Source organism: Leptinotarsa decemlineata, unplaced genomic scaffold, assembly GCF_025532065.1.
Source record: "Leptinotarsa decemlineata unplaced genomic scaffold, Ldec_3_MD MMD2_P_RNA_scaffold_2, whole genome shotgun sequence".
Taxonomy (NCBI): Eukaryota; Metazoa; Arthropoda; class Insecta; order Coleoptera; family Chrysomelidae; genus Leptinotarsa; species Leptinotarsa decemlineata.
The window spans coordinates 16,818,153-16,830,247 of record NW_027412529.1 but is presented as its reverse complement, the minus strand read 5'-3'; the positions used below and the strand labels follow the sequence as shown (position 1 = coordinate 16,830,247).

The 12,095-nt window shown below is 33.9% G+C and overlaps 1 protein-coding gene and 1 long non-coding RNA gene across 3 annotated transcripts in view; one reads left to right on the top strand and one right to left on the bottom strand.

Moving 5' to 3' along the window:
- The window catches only part of LOC141486452 (cytochrome P450 9e2-like), a 30,017-nt gene extending 20,602 nt beyond the window's left edge, over window positions 1-9,415 (top strand). For both annotated transcript variants that reach the window (XM_074184464.1, XM_074184467.1), the window contains 2 exons: window positions 2,603-2,842; window positions 8,456-9,415. In XM_074184464.1, coding sequence (XP_074040565.1) covers window positions 2,603-2,842; window positions 8,456-8,895 — 680 coding nt within the window. In that variant the 3' untranslated portion in view covers window positions 8,896-9,415. The remainder of the gene's footprint in view (window positions 1-2,602; window positions 2,843-8,455) is intronic.
- On the bottom strand, window positions 5,807-7,472 carry LOC141486462 (uncharacterized). Its single transcript, XR_012467856.1, has 3 exons — window positions 6,739-7,472; window positions 6,581-6,673; window positions 5,807-6,279 (listed from the first exon to the last, which is right to left on the bottom strand). It is a non-coding gene; the product is annotated as an uncharacterized lncRNA (long non-coding RNA).
- Window positions 9,416-12,095: the final 2,680 nt, after the last annotated feature.

The window sequence follows — 12,095 nt, the reverse complement described above, 5'->3', positions numbered from 1 at the left end:
TATGCCAATAAAGCGCTTAATTATAGAATGAAGATAGTGTACAATTTTAATATTATATTTGAAAAATTATACTCTGAATCAATCTCAATTTTTACTACTTCTGCATCGACTTTTCAGATCAAACTAAGTAACCAATGCAGATGGTATTCAAATAAAAACAAATAACTCGAATAAATATAATATAATAATATTATATATAAAGAACATGGCAATTTCACGTGAATAATCCAAAATACTTTAATTTCTTCTTAATCTTCAACGTTATTATCAAAAAGCTCGTCATGATAACGATATTGGTTTTTGGAACATTACCATTGTTTCCCGCAATCATACGCCCAAACTCAGCGCTTGCTCCTCAATCAAGATGCTGATAGAATTTCGAACTTCAGTAAGATTATTGAAACCATTGTGCCATTCCTCGAGTTTATTGTTCATGTTGGTAATGGTAATAGTTTCATGAACCAACCAGAAACAATAAAGACGTACCTTTTTTTCTACGATTTGATGACCTTATCTAAGTACGGTCTAATTACGTTACCAAACAGCCTAAAGCTTTAGATTTATCGATGAGAAACGATGATTAATAATAGTACCAAATACTCCAACAACATCGTCGACTGGAACAAATGCGATGACATATAACTTACGAAGATTTAACGCATGCTTGTGACCGGTAGATAGATGTCATTAAATCACCTCAATAATAACAAAATCCATAATATTTAGACCTATGTAAACCCTAATTTAACCAAAAAAAAAACGTCACCTTCACGATGATAACTGAATACAAATTTCTCGGAAACCAGGTTATATCCATTCTTTGATTTTTGAAAAATGTTAACGGCATGTCTTGAATAATGATAGAAATTGAACAAAACAATCAGTTTTTGTATATTTTATTTGCCGAAATCTTTTTGTCACGAGAATTTTTCGTCCTAAGATTTTTTTTACCAAGACTTTACTACTGGGATATTATTGGATGAGGTATTTGTACGTGAAGTGTTTTCACGTGATAGTTTCTATATTCTTTTTTTTAGAATCATTCGTGATGGAATCGATTCAGATATCATTCACAAGATTCCTGCACAATATAATTAATGAAAGAAGTAAAATGTCACACGAAACACTGTCATCCTCCCTGCTAGACATCCGATATTTCCCGTTAGACACTCGCCTTATCGGCTCTTCAGTAGCGAATACGGATAACATTATAAGAAGAAACACTCAATTCGTTCATAATCACGACTTTCTGTTGCGGAATGGGTAGAAACCACCCATGTCATCGATGACAACATTCATTCCCTTATTTGATTAAATCCCAGCTATAGGAATCTTGTTTAAATTGAAAGGCTATTTTTAGGAGAGATTGATTTTTGGGAAAGAAGTTTTTAGCCTTCTTCTCCATCTTGATACAAAAAAATGTGGAAATCCTCCAAAGAAATGAAGGAAGCAATTAATTTGAAAAAATCAACATTACAGAGACTTGTAGATCATGCAAAAAGTAACTTTCGGACACAATTTGGAAGAAAAAGCCTTTTCGAAACAGCTATTTTATAATAAACATTGAATTACACTAAAGAAAAATACTAAAAAACAAATATTTTTATATGAACGCTGAATTATACGAAAACACTTTTCTCTATTCCGTTTGTATCAGGATAGAGAAGTAGAAGGCCAAACACTTTCTTTCCCAAAAATGAATCTCTCCTGAAATTATACCCTTTCAATTGAAATTACTTTCATTTTGAGTATCCAAGTTCAAAAATTAGAAAGTGCTATATTGCTGATTTGCATATTTTCTGAGTGCTCCCTCCAGAAATCTTTCCGTTAACCGTGTTTTTAGGTGATCTCATTATTGCGATATTGAAAACGGTAAGACCTACAAGGTCGGTTAAATATTTCCTATTTTGGAAACTAGAATAATCATTTTCCAGATAAAGAATATCAGTGATTGTTTTCTAAATTTTCGCCAAAAAGTAAAATTGCCGATTTTCTTTTTGTGGCTTCGACGTCTCCATTTCGGATGACATAAAAAGGCATAGAAACTTGTAATACTGTTCCATCTTTGTCATAATCTGATGTTACCCAACTTGCAAGGCGACGTTTCATTCATTACTCTTCATCATCAAATTCACTTTTTTAAATATATAACTCTAGTTTCCTTTATCGAGTTTTTTTCTTTGATAACTAGCTGAGTCGATGAAAATAACAAGAAGTTTGTATAAAAAATTGAATTGATAATGAAATCTAATGAACGAAATATTGTACTGCAAATTGGTTCATACCAGATTAGAACGAATTCGAAACATTTTTCAAAATTCCCCTGCCTTTTTTTTATCATTGGAAATTCAGGTGGTAGATTAAAAAATCGAAATTCAACAAATCTAGTTTTTGGCGAATATTTCAAAAACAATCACTGGTATTCTCGATCTGAAAAGAGATCATTCTAATTCCTCGAAACAGAAAACTTCTCTGCAATTCACCAACCTTGTAGGTGTTACCGTTTTCGACATAGCAATGGTGGGATCAGCTAAAAAACGGCCTATATATATTATTTTCCAGAATATGATGTGATTGAAATTATATGAAAGTTTTTTTCTAGGTGATATAACCAATTCAAAAATGACCTACCATGATATCGCAGCACAGTTGATGACTATCTTGTTTGCTGGATATAATTCAACGTCAGCAGCCTTGTGTTTCACATCACATGAACTTGCTGTGAATCCAGATATTCAGAAGAAATTGAGGAAGGAAATTGAAGAAACCCTTGAGGAATGTGGTGGAAAGTTGACTTACGAATCACTTATGAAGATGAAATATCTGGATATGATTGTTTCAGGTGAGAAGAATGAAATGAAGTGGGTATATTTGAAGACTGGTTGTAAATTAAATTATCTAAAAAAACAATTCGTTCAGGCCAGTCTAGATTACGTTGGTTCCAAAGTAAGTGGGTCTATTCGACCTCCACCACAACCCGCAACGGTTTATTGTGACTCACACTTATTCACACTCGACCAAATAAATCCATATTCAACGGATCCCATTAGTTTGTATGGTGAGTGGTCTTTCAGGTCAGATGGTAAGACTACGGCTCTGCCAAAGTGTAAAAACCTGATTAGGTCCCCAGCGGGGCAGGCACAAAGTATGTGCTCTGCTGTTTCATCATTTTCCAAACGGAGGCGACTCACACTGTCTTCCGACAGTCTGAGTCTCTGCATGATATGATGATTCAAATGACAGTGACCTGTAAGAATGCCTGTTAGACATCGTAGTTCATCCCTACTGTAGTCCAACAACTGTTTGGTATAAAGCTTCGAAGGATGAATAAACACCTTGGAGTGATCCAATCCTGGAATCCTGCTAGAAGTCCATAAATCTTCTTGCCATCCAGGTGTTCAATGTTTGTTGGGAAAGGCCTAACGCGATGCCAATGATAGATTCTGGTCCGATGACCAATTTAGACGTTGCTCATTAGGAGCCAATAGCTTTCAACGCCACTTGACTGTCCGAGAAGAATATTTTTATCGGGTTGTATTCTTCCAATCTCTCCACACACAATTCAATAACGTAAATTTCCGCTTGAAATACAGTCGCAGAGGTTCCTAGGCAGGTAGACTTACCCACACTGTAGGTTAATGGACTGAAACCTATCAGAAAACAACTATTCCCTGGCTAATAATATAAACGGCGTTAGATTATATCCAACAGGTGTCAGTGCAGGAATCTCCACAAAAGTATTTCCTGCATATGCATATTGAAAATCGATTCCAGCAATTGTATCGCCAACGGCATATGCAGGAAATACTTCTGTGAAGTTCCTGTACCGACCCCTTAGATATAATTCAACGCCTTTCATGGTATCCGCCAAGTGAATAGTTGTTTTCTTATAGGTGTCACTCCATTAACCTACAGTGTAGGGAGTTGAGACTGACCTGAACGAATTGTTCCTTTAGATGATTTGATTTATAGCCAGTCCATTAACCCACATTGTAGGTAAGTCGAGACTAGCCTGAACAAATTGTCAATTTGCTCCAAAAATAATTAATCGATATTCACCGATAATGTTGATTGAAGTTTTGTTTTCTTAGTCATTCATTCCTCAGCAAATTAGCAGCAATGTGACCAAACCATGAATGCTTGCTTGACCAAAAGTTTTCAATAATATATATATATTCTTGGATTTTATGTTCGGACAGAGTGTACACCCATTTTTCCAAGATTTTAGAACAATGTGAATGTATAGAAAGGATTATATTTCTAGAAGAAATTAATTTTTGGGAAAAAAGTTTTTGGTTTTCTGCTACTCGTTCTTTATACAAAGAAAGGAAGGAAGGGCCTTTTATTCCAGTTTGTATCTGAAAGTTACTTCTTTGCATGATCTACACACACACATATATATATATATATATATATATATATATATATATATATATATATATATATATATATATAAAAATAAATAGATAAGTACTCTTTGATCATTCCCATATTGATTTCAATTTAAGAGCCACCGGTATACAGCTGTTTCAGCCTATTGGGCATCGTCAGTACCGGGCAGGCGGTCCTCGATTGAAGACAAAATGAGAAAAAACCAAGAAAGTACTTGATAAAAATAGCTGCGTAAACGCAAGCGAAACATAAGTGGAACCACCTATTGGTGTGACACCCAAGTCAACTTGCCAAGTTTTTTATGTCAGTGTTGGTGGTTTGACCAATCAACCGACAACTGCGGTAGCAGAAATTTGGGAAGCTAACCTGAAATGCCATCGGAAAACGAATCCACATGTTTCTAGAAATGATATGAAATCTAGAAAGGTTAATGCAGTCAAGCTGCTGGAAAATAATTCCATGAAAATCAAAAAATAAATAGATAAGTACTCTTCGATCATTCCATATTGATTTCAATTTAAGAGCCACCGGTATACAGCTGTTTCAGCCTATTGGGCATCGTCAGTACCGGGCAGGCGGTCCTCGATTGAAGACAAAATGAGAAAAAACCAAGAAAGTACTTGATTTTACGCAGCTATTTTTATCAAGGTGGTTGAGGTGAATTAGTTATATTCTATTTCATCAGGATAGGATATGCATTGGTTCACAGATCATAATAATAATAATAATAATAATAATAATAGCGTTTATTGACCAACAGTTTCCCATCTACACAGCAAAACTAACATACTTGAAGGATTAATGTTAGTTTTGCTCTGTGAATAGGATCATATAAATAATGCATGATTCCACCATTTTATAGGAATCATCAGAGATTACTGATATTATTTTGTCATCAAACTTTTATCCTTCGAATTGATATTGTATTCATTATTTCTCATGAGGATTCGATTATTTCACTCATGACCCATGATATAAAACAAACAGGCTACCCACATAGCAATAGATATTCCAGGTATATTTCATGAATATACATTTAAGGATATTGTATTATGCTATGAATATGCCATGGATATATATATCTTCTGGAGAATATTCCCTGGAAGTGCTCCTGGCGAACCTTTGATATATTTTAAGAATATTCCTTGGGAATATTCTTGGAATATCTTATAATATTCTTAGAATATCTGAGGTATATTCTATTAAGAATATTCCAGGAATAGAACCCGAGGAATATTCATAAAATATTCAGGATATTCTTAGTTTATTGTAGGAATATACAATAGAGAAACACCATAGAATATTCTTTAAATATATTTTATGAATATTCTAGGAATATGTGACGAGTAACCGCTATTAGGCATGTATATATTGCATTTTGATACAAGATTCACACAAGTAATAAAACACATAATATTCATAAACAAATATATTTTAAAAACAATATACACTGAAATATTTGACGTTTCAACCAATATCAAAAATAAAAAATCCAATTCAAAATATTTATTCACTGAATAAAATATTCCTGAATACTGTCATATTACAAATATTAGAAATGTATTCAAATTAGGATGTTCCTACTCTCAAACAAATGTATACTAAAAAATATGCTAAAATAACAACTCTGTGAATTCATCAGCACTAATTAAAAAATAATAAATATATCATTTCATTGAAAAAGAAAAAGTGTATTACATCAAGAAATAGGTTAGGTTAGGTTTCTCACTTGGAAAAATAAACCCACAAATGAAGTATTTGAAATGAGTGGTATGATGGGTTCTTCAATGAATTTCACTTACTTAAAGTTATTCAAACTTTGCTCACCAGAAAAGTTTTCCTTATATTTGTCCAACAATGCATCAGCCAGTGTTTCAATAGTAATACCTGGAACAAAATGTACATTAACGTTCATTATCACTTTTTGAAAGTGGCACAATAAAACTGGAATAAAAATCAAATAGATATTTTTCGCATAGGTTACTCATGAACATTTACAACATTTTATGACTTGGAGAACAACATGCATTGTCTTGTAAAAAAGTAATCATTACGTTTTCAGTTCCTTGGCGCACCTGCCTGTACCAGGTACCACTCTGTTTCCTTTTGGGCAAATTGATACTATCTTGAAAACGAGTGATAAAAATTATGAAAACAAATGATACAAAAGAATGTGTCATTCACTTACTTTTCTCTATTGAAGATACACAACTGAAATCACTCTAGTTCAAACATGTACTTAGTCAAACCAACAAATCCCACACACCAACTCTCCTCGAACCTAAAATGAGGTATAGTAGGTTAATCACTATGACTTTACTATCGATACTATTGCATTTTACTTACTTTTCTTGAAGACTGAATAGATGCAACTCTCCTGTTTGAAGATCCAAAATCAAACTATTCACTGTACCGCAAATTGGACAACCCTAAATTATAAATGGTACACTGAACGTGATAGAATTATACTTTGATAATAACACCAACACACCATGCATTACACACGCGAACCTGCCACGTCAACCGCCATGTTGAATCAAATGTCGAATTTAACGCAAACGCAAATGTACCATGCATTAAGGGACAGGCGCTTTCACAGAGCTTATTCGACTGTCGCGCGCTACACTTCAATTGACCAATGAGAAACGTTTACTCCAATTATTCACTTCCCCATTTCTCTGTTTCCAGGATTTTTCGCTTTGTAATTAAATAATTTCAAATACAAAAAGACAAATAGGATGAGAATTAACCAATTTATTGATGCAATTGGTTCATTTATTGGCCCATTCAAATTTTTTTGTCGTTTCCAACAGTTGCTGTTGGAGCAATTCATCCAGAATCTTTGCGTTGAGTTCAAAAACTGGTTAACACTATCAGGGTTATATACATTAGGTTATGCATTCGATTAAGATCTTCAAATATTTTTGTTTTTAATAATATTGAATTATTTGAATACGTTATTATAAGATAATTCAAAATTCCATTGTATAGAATATTCCAAAATATACCGTGGGGATATATTCTAAGAATATACCATATGGTATATTCGAGCGACAATATTCTTAGAATATTCAAGGTCAAAGTCAATTTATAGACATTCTATGCACATTCTTTCGAGAATAATCCTGCCATATTCATTCAAGCATATTCTATGAATATTCTAAAGGCATGTATATATTCCAAGAATATTCTATGAATATTTGGAATATATACGTTCGTTTTATGATATACAGGGAATATTCCATGAATATCTAGTGCTGTGTGGGTACAACTAAATTCGTTTCATCACAAGATAACTGAATCCTCTCTGGAGTCATTCATTCACTTGAAAACAATTATATTAACTGGAAAAAAATACTTTGAATGACCTCGCGGGCATATGAATTCTTCAAAGGGATTTTATAGTTGTCATCGTAAATGAACACCTATTCTTTGAAAATCTCTGAGGGCTATGATAAACTATAATTGTTCCTTCAATAAGTAGCAATAGCTTCTTCAGGAAACATTATACTTACTGAGAAAAGTCACCAATCTCGAGTATACATACAAAATATGAATACGTCTGAAGAAACTATTGTGGAAGACGAATTGGAGTTTTGTAAAAATGATCAGTGAACATTCCACAACAAAGTATTCTATTATTGTTATTCATCAAGTATCGGACAATTTCATTATATCTCATCGCTGTATGATAACAAATATAATTTCTGGCATTTCTGTCATCTTCTGCAGTATTCGTATGATAATGAAATCTTATGCAATATCTAAATATCAATAGATCAAAACGTTATCATAGTCCAGTGATTATAAATTAAATGACAGTAGTAACCGATAGTACTTAATAGTTTTTTACGAATGTTTGGCACAGAGGATATTCGTTTTTGTTACCGACAGTTTCATAATGGTAAATATTCGTATTTTTTTTCACATTCTTTTTTGAAAGCTTGTCAAACCCTGAAACACTCTCTAACCAATAAAACAGACTGAAACCTGGATTTCTTGTAATAATGGATTCTTACTTTCTATGTAACACAATATACACTTATATATGCCTTTTTTTCAGAATCTTTAAGAAAATGGCCAAGTACTATAGCTTCCTATAGAAGATGCACAAATCCTTACACAATCCTGCCCGAGAAAGCCGATGAAGGACTGTTAAGAATTAGAAATGACACCCAAATACTGATCCCAATATTCGGTATACACCGTGATCCTGCGTACTACCCCGATCCAGATTGTTTTGATCCAGAAAGATTCAGTGACGAAAATAAAACCAATTTAGTTCCATTCACGTATATGCCATTCGGCAATGGACCACGTGACTGTGTAGGATCCAGTTATGCTCTTCTGACAATCAAACTCCTATTGTTCCATCTCTTGACGCACTACGAGTTGGTTACTGTGGAGAAAACTTCAATACCTTTGAAACTGTCAAAAAAAAGTTGCATCACTCCAACAGCTGAGGGAGGATTTTGGTTGGGGTTGAAAAGGATTCAGAAATGATGATTTTCATATTGTATCAACATAATTAATGATATCGTGTCTGGTTTGTTTCAAAATAACAACCAGTCATCTGAAAGATTTCAATATTCGGAAGACATATGAATTTGTATTTTGACTATTAAATAATGGAATGAAGATTAGAGGCTCAAACTGAATGTGTTCATTGTAACACTGACAGAATCAACCAATGAACCTAACGTAGGGCAGTTTCAATAAAAAAATTCACAACTAATATCGAATGATGAGGTCATACTATTCATTTTAAACTAAAAAGTCAGCAAAATGTTCTGGATGGATGTCTTGTATGTCTGGAAGGCTAGGTGAGAAAGAGATAAGGGGTTCGAAGTTTTAATGATTCCCCCTTTTTATATGACTTTTTCGACTTATTGTTTTCTATGAAACCGATATCAGTTTGTCCTCCATTGAGAAGTAGTTTTTTTTTCTTTTTTCGTATTTTCTGTTGTTTACTATTTTAGGGAAGTGTACATTTTTCAATAAATAATCGTAATTTACGAGTATATATGTATTTTTCGTTTTACTCGAACACGAACAGCTAAATATATGAAAACAAAGTCTGAGTGAGATCACGCAGAGAAGACGAGCTTTACAGAATTTGGCAAGAAAACTTGGCAATTTGACAAGAAAACTTGCCAAATTCTGTAAAGCTATCTTGTGTACTTCAGTCTTGTTAATAACAGGGTTATGTCTTCACCAGATAAATTGCAGTGTGTATGATCGGATAAGTTAATCTCTTCAAGAAACGTCGCCAAAGCAGTACCAATTAAAAAATCTGAGTTCTCGTTTCCATGATAGAGCTATTCACCTCACCAGCAACTGACGTGTTTATTTTGATGTCTGACTATTAATTATTGAAGCATATATCATAATAATCAGAAGATCTATCTATTTGATAAAGTAACTGCTCATACAGACCAACAGACACGATGCATACACATAAAGGCTCAAGATTCTGATTATTCTGACAATGTGTCACTATCATATTCGAAACAAAGTGATAAAAAAACACAAAAAAGTATCAAAAGCAAAAGCAAAAACTTTTTATTGAAATGAACTATTTACATGTCTACATTTCATGAGAGTAGCAAAGTGACTTCTACTCCAGACAAGCACACCCTCACACCCCCGCCGAGAAGGGGCGGTGTGGAACATCCCCGCGTTGTTATCGGGTTGACGCTCACCCAGAAATATAGACTTTATTAAAAATGATTGGGTAATGTTCCATCTGCCGACAAGGCTTATGCACACCATTACATGGTTTTGATATTCAAGTCATTCAAATGATATCATAGCTGTAATAACACGAAATTATACCAATACGTAACTTCGCAACAACCTAAAGTAATCCAAAGCAAAAACGATTCATTATAATTCGTCGCAATGTAACCAAGGATTTCTTTGATACCGATGAAGAGACTGAATAATAATTATCAAAAGCGCCAAAACCCAAATCAAAAACCATTGACAGACGAAGAAATAACGAAAACAAATGTAGCTGTTTCGAGAAGGCTTTTCTTCCAGTTTGTATCTAAAAGTTACTTTTTAGCATGATGTATACATCATGTTTCTCATTTCTTTGAAATATTTCCACATTGTTTTGCATGAAGATGAAGAAGCAGACAATCAAAACATATACTGCTTTCAATTTGAACAAAATTCCTATGACTGAAATTGAATCAAATGAGCAAATGGATGTCATTACATAGTGTCATCGATGACATGAATAGATTAAACTCATTCGTGACATTAATCTATTTTATCATTGGACTACTTCATAACATTATAATGTTATCTAGATTCGGTACTGAAAAGGCAATAAGGCAAGTGTCTTATGCCAAAATATCGAATGTCGACCAGAGAAGATGCCAGTGTTCCATGTAAGTGAAATTTTACCTCTTTCATGTACTATATTGTGTAGCAATAATCTTGTGAATGATATCTGATTTGATTTCATAACGAATGTTTAGAATACAAACTGAATAGAAAAAAGTGTTTTTTGTATATTTCAGTGTTCATATTAAAGTTGTTTCGAAAGTATTTTTCTTTCGTGTTATTCAATTTTTATAGGAAAATAGCTGTTTTGAGAAGATTTTTTTCAGTTTGGGTCTGAAAGTTACTCACCTCCTTTTTTTTTTTAATAAAGAGGAAGAAGTAAAAAGCCAGAAATTTTCTTTTCTGAAAAGAAATAATTGTTGAGAAATCAAAGAAGATAAAACTGTTACAAAAAAAAAAGGAAAGGCAAGGAAATGACCGAACTTTCGAAACTGAACAAGTCGCAGATGAGCGACAATGCGTTGGTTGTTTTCTGTGATTCCACGAAGAAAGCGTTGGTTGTTTCATGTGGTGCGTTGGGCTAACTAAGAACGACGAAGAGGAATTCCCATGTCCAGAATGTAACAAAGAGCTTAAGTTTTAAATTTTTATTTCCTTTTTTTGAAATTATCAATTTTATTTGTTATACTCTTACTAAGGCCATCAAAATTGTATCGAAAAATATATTATCAATAATAAAAAAAAATCTTGATTTCGTGGAATCGATTATTGAAGTTTTTTTCGTTAATTTTATCTAGAGATTTTTGTTTGATGTTCAGATGAGGTTTTGCGAAGCCGTTCAATTTACCAGCATAATAACTTCTGTAGGTAAGGTTTGGTCCAAAGTAAGCGAGTCACCCCTTCACTGCAACCCGCAAGGGTTCATTGTGGCTCACACCTATTCACACTCGACCTGTTAGACAGGCCTGTTAGACATTTCAGTTCATGCCTAGGTACTGTAGTGTAACAACTGTTTGGTATCAAGCTTCGAAGGGTGAATGAACGCCTTGGAGTGAGTCAATTCTGGAAGATTCTGCCAGAAGTCCATAAATCTTCTTGTCATCCAGGCGTTTGGCAAAACCTAAAGCGATGCCAATGACTGGTATCTGTATCTGTAGACTAGGGAGAGTGAGGGTGAGCCCACAGTACTTAGGCCACAGGTGACCCATTGTACATTCTCTCGATGAGTTGTCCTCCTAGTTCATCGTCCATCCTGTCCTTTTCCAGGAAGGTGAACAGGTCACTGGGAGACATCTCCTTTATATTGGCAGGTGTAGGCCAAGACACACACTCTCTTATTGACGATAACTCCGGACACTCGCACAGGACATGCCTGACAGTATCATCTTCCTGTTCACAGATCCTGCATA